Source organism: Dermacentor andersoni, chromosome 2, assembly GCF_023375885.2.
Source record: "Dermacentor andersoni chromosome 2, qqDerAnde1_hic_scaffold, whole genome shotgun sequence".
NCBI classification, from domain to species: Eukaryota; Metazoa; Arthropoda; class Arachnida; order Ixodida; family Ixodidae; genus Dermacentor; species Dermacentor andersoni.
This window is the reverse complement of record NC_092815.1, coordinates 44147054-44166359: the sequence shown is the minus strand read 5'-3', so window position 1 is coordinate 44166359 and position 19306 is coordinate 44147054. Positions and strand designations below refer to the sequence as shown.

At 46.4% G+C, this 19306-nt stretch overlaps 1 protein-coding gene across 1 annotated transcript in view; it reads right to left on the bottom strand.

Moving 5' to 3' along the window:
* LOC126542374 (roundabout homolog 3-like) overlaps nucleotides 1-19306 on the bottom strand; it is a 261562-nt gene that overhangs the window by 94689 nt on the left and 147567 nt on the right. Inside the window, exon 2 of the mRNA XM_050189427.3 lies at nucleotides 11836-12183. Within this exon, the coding sequence (XP_050045384.1) occupies nucleotides 11836-12183 (348 nt within the window). The remainder of the gene's footprint in view (nucleotides 1-11835; nucleotides 12184-19306) is intronic.

Sequence of the window (19306 nt, the reverse complement as noted above, 5' to 3'; positions counted from 1 at the left end):
ACGCAGTTCGGGCTTTTGTTGCGCTGTATTCTTGCACTATGCGGCACCGAAAGGGCAACATCTCTCCCAATCATTAATTTGACTCCTGGTACTCAAGGAAAAAAAAAAGAAGAATTTGTTAAAGTAACGCTGTGTTCGTTTAACGCAAGCAACGGCAATCTTCTTCAAAGATGCGAATTGCGAAGGTTAAATGGGGTCTTGGATCTCAAGCCTATAATAGGAGAACAATATGGAAACGAATTGTGCAGCATTGCACGAAGTACTATCAAGGCCGGCTCGCACGTATTCGAGGTGAACGTCATTATCAACGAGTGAATGATCCAACGCTACCCTAAAGATTCATCTTGCATTGAGCGGGGGTGGAGGAACGACGATATATACATTACGTCAGTAGAAAAAAAGAATGTAAGGAGAAAAATTTGAGGCGAGAAAACGGATTATCTTATCGCGAGAGCAATGCACGAACCCATCACGGGCTATGATTTATTCTACCGCATTTCACCTCGCTCAAATCTAAACTAAATTAAATAAATACTTCGCCAGCAGCATTAAATATTTAATGTGCTTTCGAGTTCTCGTTTTCCGATACAACTGCCAGTTCTAGAAAAAAAAAAGAACATTGCCGGCTTATTTTGTTTGTCGAGACTTTTTGTTTTTGTGTGTGTGTTTCTGGTCGTACAGTGTCGTGTACTTTTTTTTTTACATTTCGTCCTTACTTGATTTTTATTTTTGCCTGTGTTGCTATTCATGAGGCACGGACGCAAGGGGAAATTATGCTTAACAGACATGACAATAATCCAACACCGGCAGCGTGACAACTTCTGCTGTAATCTGTTTCGAAGCAATTTCATTGCTGCTCAAATATTTACCTTTTGTGAAATTTTAGCGCGACCCGAGCACACGCTCAGTGATCGCGGTGGCCCTTTCACAACGGCAACCAAAATTAGTGCCACAAAAGAAAGCCAGCAAAAAGTTGCATGACACACCGGTGTGATTGCTATTCAGTGAACCAATCGGATGCGCCCGTGCTAAAACTCAGCGCCCTTAAATCGCTCGTACCCAGAGATAATGACTATTGCGGTTGACTCGAGACGTACGCGGCAAGCTCTGGCATTTTGTGCCACGTCGTACATAACCGCGGTTCGAATGCCCCGAATTGGGTTGACAGTGCAAGAATTCTGGCACGGAGGCTTTCCTTCCAGTGATCCGAATCAATTAACGAGAGTGTATGTGAGCGGCCTTGAGGGAGGTGGGAAGAAGTACCAACGATGAGTGAATGGTAAAGGGAGGACGGGCAGGGAAGAGAGCAGGCTGCACTTCGGGTTGATTAGCGCCACAACTCAGAAGGCCGTGGCGGACCCGGGTGCTTAACCTGACGCGAAGCGTTTTCTCTCGAGGTTTCGATCGCGTGCCCCGATTCTCACTCTCCTCCATAAACTCGCCGTAACCTTCCAGATGCAACGAAAGACGAGCTACACGGAACTCATTAGCCTGACGTCGGTCGCACATTAGCGTCTTTCGACGCATTTTTCATGCACCTGGAATAACGAACAGGCGCTTTATTGCTGGGGTCTGGCGGGTTCGTCCACACCGCGAGCATGAAATATGGGAGCAGTAGTCGGGACCACTTTTGGTCCCTAATATCTCGCAGCACAACTGCGACCCGGAAGAACCGTCTTTCTAACGAGCGGAAGGTCATGACTCCAACGCGACTTCCGCAAATGAGGAGCTCCACGTTTGATGCAACTACGAACACGGGTGACACCGGTAAGCAGATCGCTCACATGACAGTTCACGTATTTTCTTCAGTATCCTTCTTTTTTCATCAGCACACATTAGCCTTAGTACCTTGCATGTGTAAATAAACAATAGAACACTATATTTAAGGAGTACATGCATATTTATGTGAAAGCCAGGACGTGAGGCATCCTGGAATCGCATGTGAACTTTCCCTTCGCAATTATGTATATAACAGGAAGAACACTGGATGAATGGTCAAACATTGTCGAATAAGCAACGTGTACAATAGCTCCCATAGAAGAAGCGACGCGGTTAGAGGAAGCAGTGCGTTGGCTCTTCAAGATGCGCAGAGCAGGTTTGTTAAGTCAGACGACTGCGCTTCATTGCATTTGTTTTCTCTAGATCCCTAGCTCAAATAGACGGGCGAATACGTCAAAATGGATTATTTAAGCAGGAACAGAAAAGGGAAGGGGCGGGGGACGTGCAGGAAGAGGAGGCGGCAAGATGACTTCGCAGCCGCACAAGACTCCACTGTGGAGTCGAAGAATGGTGACTCGGGACGACTCGAGGGGGACCAGCCCATCGAGCATGCAATTTGTTCTCGCCCGCGAAGAACAATCTCCCCAAAGGTTGGGATCGCAAGGCGGGCTGCGCGGTAATTACGGCTGTAATTAGTCCAGCAAGGTCCAGTCGTAGTGTAAGAGAATCATCCTCCTTTGAAAATGCCGACTAGCCGGTGTTCGATTCCCAATCCCATATCCGAAATGAGCCTTTAATGGCAAAGCTACAGCGAAAAGTCAGTGGCATGTGAAAAACACCTGTGCAAATGTATTTCGATGTGTGTGCGGCTAGCGGTTCGTGAAACTTTAGGCGTAGTGGCATTTACCACCTCCCGAATTGTGAGGGGGCGCGTGCTGTTTCGGCAAATCTGACGTTGAACCAATATATGTGTTGTTGGCTCGCCGCTCTGAGAGCGTCTGAGCGTAAAGGACATCACAAGCCATTGCAGCAGAGGGCGACGAGAGCACTGTTGCAGGTTTTAAAGGCAACAGAATCGGACAAGCGGCTGTAGCCTGAACAGACGTTTATAGTGTTGCAAATGCTACTGTGCTGTGAGGTGACGGTATGCGGTAACGACAGTGACCGACTATGATTGTATGCCTATGCTCCTTTCTTTCTTTATCTCTACTTTGCTATCACTTCACCTCCCCTCTCTCCCCAGCGTAGGGTAGCCAACCGGATCTTCCGATCTGGTTAACCTCCCTGCCTTTCCCCTTTCTTGTATTTCTCTCTCTTTGGCCGACCACAAGGTGTACATATCGTAATTTTTTACTGCATCGAGGACTGCCCGACAAAGTCAGCTCACATCGGCCACAAAACGTGGAAATTATAACGCGATCAAGCGCCTGTGTTGTGTCCTTTCTTCTGTCCTCGTCTTTTTTTGCGCTGTGCAGTCATGTCGGTAGGGAAATTATAGAGTTAGGTCCACTAAGTAACGTAAAAGTGTCTCATTTTAGTCTCAGAAACTCTTAGCACGTATTTGCTGTAATATGAAAGCCTCTCAGTTACACAGTGAGTTGCAAATCTCGGTAGAATGCTAAGCTAAAGCTAAATAAAAAGAAATGAATGTTGATACTTGATAATAAAGTACTCCGCTGTTACGGCGTTATGTGCAAACTATTCGTACCATCATCAATTCTTCTCTATATTGTGCTGTGTCTACATTGAGGGTATCATAAATAAATGAATAAATAAATAAATAAATAAATAAATAAATAGAATATGGAGTACGCCGTAAATACCGACCTGTGAACATTGAATAAATAATTAATGAGCGGTGATAACGAGAAGCTTTCGTGCACAGCATATGCCGTGCAAGCTATTTACGCGAGTCTAACGTATTCGAGGGGGAAAGTGCCACATAAGATGCTATGCTGTACATAGGAGTAACGAGTGGACCCCAACATAGCAACAGAGGCATTACGCATCATATGATACTAGACGACATTACCTCATGTATTGAGGCCTCACGGCAATTGTGGTGCGTTGCTCGTGGTAACAGGGTACACGATACGTACGTTCACCGGACAGCGAACATGCTAACGAAACTAGGTCCGATTGAGTGATCGATCTCAAGTAAAAAAAAAAGAAAGAAACATCGTTACGAACGTGACTGGAATACGAAATAGATATTGATTGTTCTGTTTTCAATTTTGTTGCACGTTTCTATTTAGTTCTTCGTTTCCGGAAAGCATGCGTAGGCTTCGGAAAAGCGATTTGGTGTAACATAAGTTTAAAAAAAATAAGCAAGTGTAACTGCAACTTTTTTACCTAGTCACGCCATCTTTCAGTGTATCCAAGAGGCCTTTCTTGCTATAAACACGCCAGTGTGAAAAAAACAAACTTGCCGTAGCTTTAATTATTGCTCGGTCTTTGACAGCCTCATCACGACGGTGGAAAGAAAAGATTTCGAAAAAGAGGAAATACCTCTTATGCAGCCTTCTGCTCGTAATTTCTTAAGAGGGCGTGATACAATCTACACAGGACAGCGGGAAAAAGGCTCCTGAATGAAGGGTTGCGAAAGCTTGTGTCACGAACAAACTCGCTGTGTCGGCTTTAACGAGAGTAATCAGCTCAGAACGGGCCGTTGTTTTGTTTATAATCGTTCTTCTTTAAGTAGAGCTGGAACCGGAAGCAGGGGGCGGAGCAGTAAAAGCTTAATGAGATCTTTGCGAGAAGGGTGCTTTTGTAACGGTAGAGTACGAGTCAAAAGAAATATAATGTACCCGTCAGTAACATAAAACATGAACCATAATCAAACAATACAAGCAGTAAGCATTCAGCAGTTAAAAGGAATGAGGAAACCTTTTGTTGATGGGGGAATCAACGCTACGACGTTTTTTAACGGTGTATCAACGCTGAGCCAAACACTTGCCTTTAAAGGCTACCTAGTGTTTTTTTTTTCGTATTACGTGTAAGTTTACTTAACTGTTCTGAGCAATTAGTGTTCATGAATAATTATTTTCCTTTAAGATTTATTCTTACCCCGTTGCATTAATTGACCATTCTTGACTGCACAGACCTATTACGTTTACTAAATTATTACTGTTGCTGATGACCTTAAATGTCTGATCAATGATAAAATTTAGTTTTGCACGTTCTCGCGTAACTTTAAACTACTTGCTCTTTTGTTTATTTACTTCCAGTATGTTAACGTATATTTATTCCGCTGTGTTAAAGCAATGTTGTTAACGGCACGTTCTTCACTTTATACGTGTCTTAATGAAAGGTCCCCCTCACAGTGTATGCTACGGGACCTCCTATTGCATTACAACAATTTCAAAAAAAAAAAGAAAAAAAACGTATAACACTCGAATAAAGTCGAACTTGAACAACCTGTTTCATCGTGACATGCCACAGCCCAGTCATGGTTCACAACCAAACAGTCCTTTTTTTTTTCTTGAATCCCATGGCTCTCCCCACACTGAAAGTAAGCAGGCGGGCACGCTTGTAGAACGACCCCGTGTTCATTTCCTCAGGGAGACGCAATCATTGGCGCAATCTGGCTCCAGTGAGGCTTGCTCGTACACAGACGCAACATAAGCCGTATGTGTGCGAACAAGAGGAAAGCACGGCGTCGCACCGAGTCACGTCTCTGTGTACTAGCGAGACAAGGAGGGCCAATCGCTGGAGGCGTGATGTATGGACGTTCTTCTTGGTTTCATCATTAGTGTTTCGCATCGAACCAGAAGTGTATACGGACGACTCTGAGAACTGTTGTTTATCTACTAAAAGAACAGATCCTGTCCCGACAGAAAGGAAGAAGAAAAAGGTAACAGCAAACTGAGGTTGGCGATGGAACCTTACAGGCATCGACTTTGGCTAGGACTCGGACTCGCGAGGAAACAAAGCCACTACACTAATGAAGCGACAGAAGGAAAGAGAAAAAGAGCGGCACCATTCCCTTTTTTGTGAGCGATTGCCATTGTATAGGAGGTGCCGTCCACTTGTTTTCACGCTGATTTACGGACGATGTATTAAATTAGGCTTGCTGGTATTCTCATTAGATATCATTACACTCGCACCCTCGTGACGCCTTCGCAGTAATAAAATCTGTCTTCTATCGACTATGCTGCTGTAGTGGATGAAATGCTTCAGTGAAACTTACGTGTAAAAGTTCAATTTTGCTTTCACGTTTCTCTCTGCGTTTTTGCCTCATAAAATTTTGTACGGGCAATCGCACCAGTAATCCTCGAACTTACGCAAACGAAGAGAAACGAAAAACAAGAAAATGCAATCAGCTCGGCTGTTTTACGTTTATTATGCAGAGCAATAAAAGAAATTGATTCCCTGTGTGCTGTGAGTGGCTAAGCTTCGGTTGCTATCTGGAACATATATGTATTGATCTGAAAGTTTATCTGTTTTGCCGCGTTACGTGAGTAAAAAAAAAAAAAAGGACCTTCCTTTTCGGTGCAGCAAGAATGTCAAGCGTATCTCCTTGACTTCCTAAGCACAGGGGTAATGTCACATTTGACTGTTTGGTTGAAGGTATTCCATAATCAGACAGTCACCTGTCAATTTCTATCGTGAAGCGTATCTGCTGCATAGGGGAACACGTATCGAAGCTCTGGACGGGGCTGGATTCGGCCGGTTGACGATTAATACGTTTTATTTTTTTATTCCCGGGCCATGCCTGGTCTGATAACAGAGAATTTTTTCTGACACATGAGATAGCCATCACCCTTAACTCTAACCTTGATGTAAACCATTTTCCAGGGCTGGGGTGGCTACATTGAAAAGGGCATGCATTTGTGTACGTGCGCATAGATTAATTACCGTACGAACATGTGTCCTAAGGTATAGAATTGCGGTCGTATACTCATCTTTTATGACGTAAGCAATGGTTATATCGAGAAAATTTGGTTACATAAGACGTATAGGAATAACACAGGAAATATGATCTCTCCTTCTCGCTCACTTGAATGCGCAGGTGGATATCAAATCGCGTGCCACAGGCCGCGGCAAATTCGGTCGAGCAATGAATGTCCGCAGATTTGACCACCAGGCTGTGCATGCCTTTTTGCGTCCACAGGTAAGGAACGTGCAAGGCGGTTGATACATTTATCTGCCCTTTTTCCTGTGCTTAGAAACGCGCATCCGCCCCCTTGCAGGAGATGTTCTCTAAAAGAAAAAATACCCAGATCCCATGCACTGTGGGAATCAGTGTAAGCGAAGCTTTGTTTGCTGTTTGCGTTCATTGACGTTATTTGGTGGTGACGTATTGACGGCATACGACAGTCGTGACGGAATGTGAAATGTTACCTTGCCTGCTTCGCTTGTGTTTGTTGTTCTTGCTCCGCTCGGTGCTTTATGCGAGCCTTCGTCTCCTCGGCACTAAGTGCATGCTTCGGCGCCATTCTGGGTGGTAGCGCTGTAGCTCACAAAATTTGGAGGACGCTTAAGCTTCGCCTTTAGGAGTGGAACGCGATAGAGTTTAAAGACCCCTTACTACTTTTCATGCTTCCCGGCAACTGCAGCTTATGCAACCGTAACGTTTACTGGGAAACGCTGGCTGCGAACGCAATGCACGAAGGTGAGCTTTGTGGTAGAAACGCGGCCTCTTGCGTGGGTCGATCTCCTGTTATTGTTTCGCACTTTTTAATATTTCAGTCTGAGAAGAGCTAACATAAAGGACATGCGCTGTCCGTGTCTTCTTTTACATTACATTTGTTTTTGGGCAGCCTTTCTCAAAATTTCGATGAATAATTCGTAAAGAATCAAAGACACAGTCTGATCCACTTTGGTAGTAGAGAAGTGTTTGAATATGCTTGGTTCGGAATTGGGTTCGAAATTCTTTTTGCGAGGCGACGTCCGGCGCTGGACGCCAGCCTGGGATGCCGCGCCGACGCCGGATTTTCAGCGACACGGCCTATCGCCGATGCTATCGCGTTAAAGCTGCCTGCTCTCTCTCTCTTTCTATTCCCTCGCTAACATTCTCCCCACCTCCTCCCTCTACAGTCGTTGCTGTTGCGGGTGGGCACGGAGACAAGCGTGGCAGCTCCTGCACAGCATTCGTAAGGGGTCACGCCTAGTTAGTCGTCCAGAGGGCATTGTGCAGATGCGACGTGGCGTAAATCGTGACACGGCTTCTCTGGTCGTCTTTGTGCCACACTCCTGTCATGTACCAACGGGATAGCGTTAAGCGCCCCGTGTCACAGATATTCCGGTGTCGACACCGCGGACCTCGCTTGGCGAATAATCACTCTGAACCACAACCGCGCAAACGTGGCGCATACTGTGTCTTGCATTCTTTGCAAAGCTATTCCTCGGAATTTTGAGAATGACAGCTCATAAACAAATGTCATTAAACAAAACGCCGACAGCGCATGCCTCTTATATTTTTTTGGCATGGCCATGTCTCGGCCACGTACATACGTGGCCGGCGTTAGTGGCGTGCGTCTCAACTACATCCTGACGTGGCCGGCGTTAGCGACGTGCCGCACAGCAGCAGCAGTGGGAAAGTCGATGGAAGAGGCAAAGAAAGCTTCGCTTTAAAAGCAGCGTCAAATTATGAAAGCCGACTCGGTCAGTTGTCAGAAACAGCCTTTGTTGTATCGTTTTCTCTTCTTTTAAAACGAAAGCTTCGCTAACCTCGTCGAGCAGAGTTTCGCCGTCGCCGCGAATTTGACCTTCATTTGACCGCAGCTGCGCCGTTGCCTTGGCAGCCCATCACGTGACTCGCCGCGCCGAGCTTCACCACCACCGCGGGCTTGGCGCATGCGCTCTCCGTAGTTGGGTCACCGCCTGACCACATTACTCGCCGCGCGCCTGGCTAAGAAGAGCGCCGCGCTCGCCCGGTCAGTGCGAGCTTGGCCATGGATGAGGGCGAGGGCGGGTCGTCTTCTCTGAGCGTTGCGCGGGAGCGAGAGGCTTTGAGCCGTCGTCGCCAAGCGGCGTCTGGCCACCCCGCGGATATCGCCCGGCAAGCTGCTTCCCTTGAGAGGGTCCGGGATGCAACAGGCGTCGCACCGTCGAACGATGCGTGTCTACCCAAGCCTAATCACAGTCATGCCTCGCCACCGACCTAGGCTCAGCCGTCATACCTGGCTTAACGATAATTGTATACCTAAGTATAATAATTACAGGTAAATGAAAGGTTAACCAAGTGAAACCAAGACTTAGCCGTCAAAAAATAAATCAAATTATTATTATTATTATTATTATTAATCAGGCTAAACCAAGCTGTCGCTTTGCATATCCAGGGTTAGCTGAGCTAAGGCACAGCCAATTTCTTGCTTTTTCTCTTTCGCTCTCTTTCTCTTTTCGTCTGTCTGCATTCGTGCCGCTGTTTTTCGCATACCGTCGTGATTAACCAACCATCCTATCTCCTTCACAGCATGTTGAATTGACATCAGTTCTGAATGAATGCTGCATTATTATTTTTTAGAATAGCATGGAAAAAGTTTCAATTTATTAACTGTACGGCGAAACATCTGAGTGGCGTGTCCTTTTTTTTAAGGACTATGATACAGTTTCCCACTTAATTACTACAGGAAACCCTTGCTCTTTGATCTTTCAGCCAACACGTGAATTATGGTTAGTGCGGGGATATGTTTAATCTTCCTGCTCCTAGTTTCAGGCGATCTTGTGGCTTTATTTAAAGCGCTTCAGCTGCCTTTAGTGGTCCGAGTCTGGAAGCAGTCCTGTTTTTCTTATTTTTGTCAACGCAAACGTAACTCCATGCACACGCATGATCACGGCGAATTGTTGCATCCACAACGCCATACTTTCTTCGTAACGATCGATATGCAAAGACACACAAGCCGTTTGAAGCAGTTTAAACAAATCCGTGTACTGCAAAACTTTCCCATGTTGACTAAGCCACCGTGTTCTCACCTCTCATAGATACTAGCGCCAGAGCCCCGCATTTTCACCACGCTGCTACTCGTGACTGGATACGGCGCACGTCCGCTCCGCTCTAGCAGAGATAGCACGGCTGCGAAGGGCAGTCGAACACCTCTCCCTCTCTAGTCCTGCGGCGTCTCTCATTCGTAGCCGCGTCTTTGTGAGCACGGTGACGGAGTGTGTGTGTGTGGGGGGGGGGGGGGGGGGTGCTCTCCGGGTGCCTCCGGAAATGGCGTCTCGCAGGCTGCAAATTGGGCGAGACCCGTGGCGAGACCCCGAGCGCCGCCCCGGTGGTCGTCGAAAAAGCGTTCGCGCCGAGACCGTACAGCGCGCCCGCTGGACGCACGTGCGTTGCCGCGGGACGCGCCGCGCCGACGAGACTAATGGCACGCCGGCTGAGAAATAAGGTGGTCCTAATTAGGCGCCGCGCATTCCGAGCTCGGGAATGGCGGGGGAAAGGAGGGGAAGCTTCATTAGTTCGCAGGACTCGCGCTCTGCCTCGGGCAAGGCGCGCTTGTCCAGGCCATTGCGGCTGCATGGCGTAGCCGTCCGGCCATTGATAGGGGGGCTGACGAGGCAAGGACGACCAGAGTTGGGCGCATCCATATTCCCGGGAAAAAAAAATAAATAAGGATGCGTTTCGCGCAAACCCTCGCATTACTACCAGGGGGCGGACCGGTGAGAATAACAGGCGTCTTTTCTTACGCGCTCACCACACCTAACTCTGCGGGCACACGGCGAGGAACGAAGAGCCCGCTGAAACGGTGGAGTCAACTTTAGTTTCGAATAATGCCAACGGGCTACAATGCTAAGTTTCAGTTCTAACAATATTATTAGCATCAGTTCTCAATACGTTAGGCTTTAGAACATTAGAGTTCAGGGAATTAAGACCTGTCATAACGAACTTTCGTCAATGCACTATTCAGGTGTTTATAGCGTCTTCTGCTTTATATTAATGTTTTTTTTTTTTTTTTTTTTGCTGTCCCATTCATGGCATCTGTTCTGTAGTGAGTTGCGCCATAATACGTGTAGGTAAGCTCAACCAACACGCCAACAAACCAACTTGCTGTGGGTGAAAGTTTCGTTTAGCTAAAGTTCAGGGGCCGAATTCAAAAACCTTTTTGTTCGTGAGTGCTGTTTATCGTCGGCTGATCGCCTTCGCTAATAATATGTTCCACATCACTACTGGCTGGCACGAAGGCTTTTAGTGTGAGAACGTTCTTGTGATTGCGGGCCCGGTTCTTCAGTTGGGGGCGGAAAGGAAAGGATGACTGGTGTTTTATCACGAGCAGTTTGATATTTAGAGTTTTAGTGTACGCGTGGGGAAGAAGTTGGTCCTCCATTGGCGCCAGTCACTAGCTGTTCCGCATTCTTCTGTTGCTGGTCATTGTTACCTGACCGATGCGCACCGTTTTCTTGCACAATGTTTTGAAACTCCGGAGCTAGGCAACGGTTTAATAATCGGGCATTCCAACAACAGAATCATAAAGCGCTTTTCGCTAGCATACGAATAGATGTCGGTCTCGAGTACGCTTATACATGCGCCCAGGTTGCTTCTTAGATTATTTGAATGTCACTGCGGAGCTCATAGTTCTGAACTGCTAATTGCCATGGCTAATTGCTATGGAGATAAGGTCAGTGCTAGACTTCTCGGGGGCTTATTATTTTTTTTTTTTTTTTTGGGTCGAGAATTCTTCTCATTATCTAGGAAAGCTTGCAAAAAAGTACAATGCACAAACACGGAGTGCTAACCAATGACTGCGTCCTGATATTTATAATGTCCACAAGGCACACTTAGTAATGTGCAGCTCGCCTTGCACACTCTTGTAAAGTGCATTCTCGCTCTTCGGCCGTACGATCAAACGGCCAAAGGGTGCGGGAACTTACGTAACCGATACCCGCTTCGAAGAAGAAATTATAGGATACCATAGTGTCACCTCTTACTGCAGGAACTATAGGTGATGTTTTATTGCTTTTTCCTTTCCTTTTTTCATACTGTGCTATCGATTCTTTCTTTAGTTCTGTCCCCCCCTCCCCCTCCCCCGCAGATTGAGCATTGATGACGATCGGCTAGTTAGTTGGGTCCTCAGCGAGTTATGCTCGTACGTTAACGTTAAGGTAAACAGAAACAGCCCAAAAGAAATCACTTCTTTGTGGACAAACGCTAGCGTGTTCAGTGGAAACACTCACCGACTACGACGAATCGCACCGTGGAATTCCGCTGAGCACCACTGGCGAACGACGCCGAACAGACGTAGAGTCCGGCGTCGGCCGCGGCAACGTCTCCGATCATGAGTAGCGCCGGTTCGTCGGCCGAAGAGAAGTAGGCGCGTCCGGCCCATAGGTGCGCTGGCCGGTGCCTGGCCTGGAGGAAATTCCCCGAGCCCATGTCGACGGTGTAGACGGGTCCCGAGAGGCCGCGCTTGAACCACGATACGGACACGGCCCACGAGTCCTGCGTGGCGTGCCGAAGGTGGCACGGCAGTGCAGCGTCACCGCCCACGCGGCTCGTGACCACTGACGGGACGCCGGGACCATCTGCGCAGGGAGAGAAAAATGCAGAGACGTTAGCGAGTTAACGCATACATTTGAACTATTTGCTTGGAGAATCGGCACGACATTTCTTGCTTTACACGCGGTAGGCCTTTATGCGCGCATGTGAGGTCTTTGAGACCGCCAGTCCGTCCGTTCTGACGGACAAGCTTTTGTGACCACCTGATCCTTGTGCACTCTTCGTATGTCGATAAGCGTTTCGGCTGCTTTTGATAGAATCAAACTCACGAAGCTACTTCATCTTTACTCGCGTTGGGGTTGCACTGGCAAAGTGTTTCAATTGGTGCAGTTTGATCTGCAGCGCCTGGGATGGCAGAGGTTCACTACCAATGGATCCATGCCCAGGAATTTTAGACATTCTCTTCGGCCATCTTTTGAACTTCGCCGCAGTGCACAAGCGTAACTCAGTTGGCAGCATTTTCAAAAAAGTGATATTTCAAGAGGCCGTCCTAAACTCTACAACTTTTAGTAAGCAACGTAAAGAGGGCACGCCCTCTTATTAACATACGTTTTTACAGCACTTAGTCGTAAGGTCTTGAATGTGTTATAGCAAAGTTTCCATTAGGAATAAACCGCTACTATAATGCAGCAGGAAGGTTGCGAATGAGTGCCGTAAATACGCGTGCTATTAAAAGGGAATACCCTCTCAACGTTGCTAACAGAAAGTTGCAGAAGTTAGGGTGGCCTCTTGAAGTATCATCTTTAAAATCGCTGCTCATTGAGTTACTCTGGGGGATTGCGGTGAAATTTGACAGGTGATCGAAGGGCCAATGTTCAGAATTCCTGGGTATGTCATGGGCGAAATATTATGCAGGGGCTATTGTATATTTTCTTGAATCTTTTCAATAAAACTAAGAGTTTTTACTGTGCGAACAGCATCGCTTTAATGTCTCCGGAGCTGCTTTGGAGGTCCAGTAGATCACCCTGTTGTGCTTGCATGTACATTATCGCATGAATCTTCCCACAATTCCAAATAATTTAGCAGTCGAAGGTGATGTTTTGTGAGACAGATAAAAAATGTTTCTGATTTCACGCGCTCCGATGTGAAAAGTGGCCAACGCAGTGATATTTGTAGTTCATTCATCTGTAACACAAACGCCCAAGTATCCCCCGCAAGCGACCGGCTTTTGGAGAATGGTAAATTAACTTGACAATATTTAACCAAGCCATCTTTCTATCAGACGGAATAAACAACTAGAGTGCAGTCTTTTTCCACTTAAACGTTTGTATTCATTATTGATTCTAATTTTTACGTTATCGCGGTGACATTTTACGAATATTTATTTCCCTTCGCGTAACGAATTTCCACGTTTTTCTTTCCCAAGTAGAACCCGATAGTGCCACTAAATTTAAGATGATGTCGTCGACATTGCTCTTGCCCTTCTGTCGCATCTCCGGGGCTTCTTTCTAGTGCACCGGGGCCATTGCACCGTGGCCACGCTGCTGCCAATATTCGCCGCCAAGATTGCATCAGACGAACGTGGCATCCAATGGTAGAGTGGAGGCAACGTGGTTTTGTTTCCTCTGGCTTAATTAAGCGCGTGAGACATCATCGATAATGAGTTCCGCGATGGTGAAGCGCGATGGCAGCCTCTGACCCACGTATATCGCGCACCGGACAGCGACCGCCGTCGTCTCGAAAGGTGGTGACAGCTGCCCGGCAGGGAGTCCGCCCGCTTTCCTATACACACACACCCACGAAGCGCACACAGCCCGTCGTCCAATTTCCCAATGCTCCGATGCGGCCAGCGACGCTCGATGGCACGGCTGCATTCGCGGATACGTGCTTCTCCACACATTGACGCCTGCTGAGGCGAAGCTGCCTTCACAGGAGTAGGAGTGGAGACTGTGGGGTGGCGGACGCCAACCATGAAAGGGAACGATAGAACGCTGCAATATCCGGGCAGGATGGCATCGTTGCTAGCTGCGGCGAGGTTACGAGCTTCTGTCAGCTAGTGGTGACTTGGTTGGGGCTTCTATCTAGTTGATCAGTCGCATTATTCGAGCCGAATTAAATTATGGGGTTCAACTCCCGAAAACAACTTGCGGGCCATAAAAGAAAACAGTGATTAAGCTAGTTTTGTTCTGCACAATTCAAAATGTAATAGAGACACTTTTGACCGAGAATATGAGCCTAAAAGCATGCAAGGACAAGCTTTTTGTCCTTTTCTGATCTTTTGGTTTATCGCCTCATCGAGTGTCGAGATGTTACGTTTCAAATCGTGTTGCAAAAGCCACCGTAATTCGCGGTTCAGACCCTTCACGACCGCCTAGGTTTCGTTCGCCTGGTCCCTAGATAAGGTACACGAGAATTTTTTTCAATCCCATCTTGTTGAGAATGCGGCCACCGCGTCCCTGAAACGAACCCGCGACCTCATGCTCTGCAGCAGAGTCAAACCTGCTCAGTTACCACGGCGGACATCGCTTTATTCTTTGAATTATGGGGTTTTACGTGCCAAAACCACTTTCTGATTATGAGGCGCGCCGTAGTGGAGGACTCCGAAAACATCGACTACCTGGGCATCTTTAACGTGCACCTAAATCTACGTACACGGGTGTTTCGGCATTTCGCCTCCATCGAAATGCGGCTGCCATGGCCGGGTTTCGATCCCGCAACTTCGTGCTCAGCAGCCCAACACCATAGCCACTGAGCAACCATGGCGGGTATCGCTTTATTCTCTTCCAGTGGGTTTGGTTTATTTCGGTTTCTCGACAGCGTTCTTGCGCAATGGCTCTTGCGAGATGTGTTCAGTTTGAACGTGGTGCATTCACTACGCGATTACCGTGCCTTCCGAGTAGAAACGTGGGAAACGTGTGCATGTCCAAAATAGCGTGCGCCAGCCATGTCAGTAGATACTAGGGCGTGGTCTGCTTGTCCTTGCGTAAAACGTAAACCATACACACGACTTGTAATAACGCACAAGCGACAACTACCTATCATATGTTTTTGTTAGTATGAATCGGTCACCATTGTTTTTCTGGCATAAAAGAAACTCTCTTCTACAGGGGTACTTTTTTACAGTTCGTTCTTCCTGTAAAAGCTTTAAAATACACACTTACTTTTGTGACATGAAGCTTTTTATTTTTTTTTCAGTACTATTACAAGCCATACTGAACAAGGCAACAGACTGATCTATGCGTACTGCAAAAGAGTTTGTCAACTAGCAGCTTTTCAAAGAAAAAAAATCGGGGTTATTTGTACCTTTAAGACATTAACGCTCTGAATAGCGACGACTTTATATAATCAAATGAGGTCTGCGTTGCACATCATTTTTCGTTGCACATCAACATGAAAAAAAGGAAACATCATTTTTTTAGCTTCTCAATGTAAATTTAGGTAAAGTGTAAAATTCTAAACGGTGACAATGGCCACATTGTAAATTAACATTGCTGCAATATTCTATATATTCAAATGCACAGAAGAATTCATATATGGAAAGAAGTAATATTTCAATTAATTATTTTTCAATTTGGGGTATTACGTACTGGAACCACAATATGATTATGAGGCCCGCAATTCTCGATTTGAAGCCTAAAGCGGTGGTTTCTGCTCTTGTACGATATCGGACAGTAGGAAGCAGCGACACTCTAGTTCAATATAATACTCGTATATACTCGTATATCTAGACCTTATTTTGCATGACAACATGCGCATTTCTATAGTGACAAAAAGATCAAGGTCAAAGAAGATCAAAGAAGATCAAAGAAGATCAAAGAAGATCAAAGGCGATAATTCTTACGAGCACAAAGAAATGTAGCAATATATTGAAAATTATGCACTCCTCATGATACATTACTGGCTGCTAATTATCTGCAAATTGTTTTTCATGCCTTAATGCTCTTGTAACGCTTTGTTTTTTTAATTTTGTATAAACAGTCGAGGGGAAAAATTAATGCAGATGCCCATGAAAAGAAAATAAAGTAAGATGTCTTGTCTGCACTTAATTTCGGGGACAGAATTTACGAACAACTGCTATTCGTCTTTAAATTTTCTGGACTTTCTCATCATGAATTACAATTTCATCATGCCTCGGGACTGTAATTATTATTTTTACTCTTGATTCAGTTTCACGCGTTGATGTAACCTACTTCACATCAGCGGGTATACCTTCATTAAAGCGCGACAAGTGTAGAGATATATTTGATTGATAGGAAACACAGGGAGGTCAAACTGATCTTGCGAGCTCTAGTCTTCTACTCTGCACTGTGTCGACCGCCAATACACGATACACACTACATACGGACGCAGTGCCGTCTTCTGCTATGAACGCCCTCCGATGTTGGTCGTTGTTTTTCCACGCAAACACAACAAACGCGGCTAACCTTGAAGTACGTAAAACAAAACGGCAGTGCCGCGTGAATAACAATTCGTGCGGCACTTTTTTGGTTTTCTCGTAACGCTCAATGTAAGCCTTGTCACTCTATTTCATCAGGCATCGTCGAGCGACAGATTGAACCACCGCAGAAAATAAACGCGCAAATGCGCACGCTGGCGGGTGACGAAAGAAACGCGGACGCATAGCCGCGCCACCCCTTGCCCCGCTCTCTTAGATGCGACGAGTCGCAATTGATAATTTGCGAGGGTCACTGAAGCGGCGTTTACGCTTTCGTGGAACAAACAATCGGGTCGAACCAACGCAGGAATGCATCGCCACTTCTCACCGCGCAAACAGAGGCCTTACGTGGCGCGCGGCGTGGCCTTGGAACTCTGTCACTGTCTACTCGACGAATTTGTTTAGAGTAAAAGCACCGAAGAAGTGGGCGCTCATGCGGGGGGCGATACACCGTGTTTGCACTCTATGCACTTCGCTCTCCCTGGCTCGTGCGCGTTCCTCAGTGCGCGCGCACAGCCACTAAAAGTATTCCGCGTGCAGCGGGCTGGCACGATGGCTTCCATTTGAATTTCATGAAGCTGCGTTGAGGTTTGCATACCACATGACCGCCCCTTTGCCTCGCCGCTGCCGGAGTTCCATTTCCTGTTTTGCTTCGAGCGACGCGTCTCCTCGTGCTTTCGTAAATTTTAAGTTTCCCTAGCGACGCGAGTCGAGATGTGGGGTCTGCTGCATTTGCTGCCTCGAAGTCGCGAGTTTACTTTAATATTCACGCGCCATTTGTTTGGCCCCCAAATTTTTCGCGCGTCGCGCCCGCTTTGTGAGTGCCGGAGCATGCGTATGAGGAGTTTGAGGACGCTCTATGGTTCGGCGATCATCATTTTTACTGTAAGTCTGTTGCCCTCGCTCAGCAGGACGTCACGAAAGTATCAATGTTCAATCCCGCATATGAGAAACTGGTCGTTATAAATGCTCTAGAATATTTTAAAAATTCAGTTTATGTTAATGTATCTTCTGAAGTGATAAAAAGTACGATGCTTTCATGTGAAACAACTTCATGTTCCTCTATGTGAACTGACTTCATAGATGTTTAGGTAGCTTGACATTACGGTTGCTTGCGCCACTCACAATGAGAGAAATATGAACTAATAATGAGAGTAGGCACAAATTCTTTTTTGAAAATTTTCATATCCGTTTATACGTGCAGCTTTATATAAAAAGGTAAAGAAAGAGGAAGAAATACCTTGGGCTGTGTTCTTTCTTTGTTGACGGCATATCATTAGCCATTAACTATAATGTGTCACCTGTTTCTTTCACCGTGACTCTGCGCAGCATATTCTTTCTTTCGCGTTTGAGAGGCAATACAGTTCCACCCCCAATTAATGCGATACTCATTATGCACAGAAATATTCGTACGGGTTAAACAGCAACAATTATATGCGCAAGGAGCCTTAACAACAAATACGCGCGCAATTGAGTGTGCTGTTTCCACGATGCGTGTATTGATAGCATTGTCCACGTGCGGCGCAAGTTACACTCACAGTGCAGACTTCTGCGTCTTTCGTCCGAAATGAGCGCGCCACGAACCATGCGCGAAACTACATTTTCCAGCAAGGCTGTCTCCGTAAGCGAGCGAAATTGCCTTCGCTTTGCAGTATACGCTTTGCGTGTGTACCGCCGCATTGCACTGCGGACGGAAGAGTTTAGCAGCAGTAGGCATAGCCTCGTGATGTCCTTAGAGCAGCTTAATTTACCTTTCATCTATGCACTTGCATGCTACAGGCGGCCGTGATACGGCATTGGTAGAAGCGGGGCAAATACAATGCACGCTAGTATTGCAAATGGCGTATCTGGCAAGCACAATGGCTAAGTGCTTGCAGAAAACGCCGATTTATTGCGGCTCCGCTCGCTATGTTTCATGCGCTTATATCATGCGCTTATAAATGAAGTGTCACGCTTAACATTAGGCTAACATTAATATGGTCGATCGCAATAGCTTTCGTCAGGGGCTTCGGGCATATTACAGCTAATTTTATGGCGGCAAGCTCTCATATTCCATTATCGTGCGGTTTACCAATGCTTGATGTTGTTTGCGGTAGTACAGCATGCATGAAGCTCGGGGAAAAAAAGACAGAACAAAATAAGAAAAAGGAATCGAAAGTTTTTCGACCACGTCCCACAGAGTGAAATGGAAAAGTACAGTCCCTATATATATAACCCGCAAGCGCCAGCCAGCATAGCTGATTACCGGCTGCATATCATGATTAGAAATGAATTATTCGCTTTCTTAAGTTTCTGTGCCTCCAGAATCTAATAATGGTTTGCCGTCATAAGACATGCCGGTCTCAATTTCTCTCTTTTCTTCCTCTATGTTCCGCAAATGTAGTAGTCTCGTCTTTACTTTCAGCATAAGTGAAAAGCTTCGAAGGATGAATGTCTTTCTGTGTGCAGTTCGTTCAACAGGACGCCCTGTCTCCATGCGCAGGCACTCCGACCAAAGCGTGTGCTCCTTCTTCTTCTTTTTCTTCTTCTTCTTCCCTAACTCAGTAAGGGAGAACCTGATATACATTTCTTAGAAATGCGGTTACCAGCCACGGTGTACGGCTCACGCATTTGAACTAGCCAAGCGCTAAATGATCGTAACAAATCTGTGGAATTTAATACGCGCGCGAATTAAGGTGTCAATGAGTAGGTGAGAGGATATCAAGAAAAAAGTATGTCGGCCGAGCCAACAATAATTTTCCTTCAGGCATGGGCATCCCTGTCATACTGCCGCT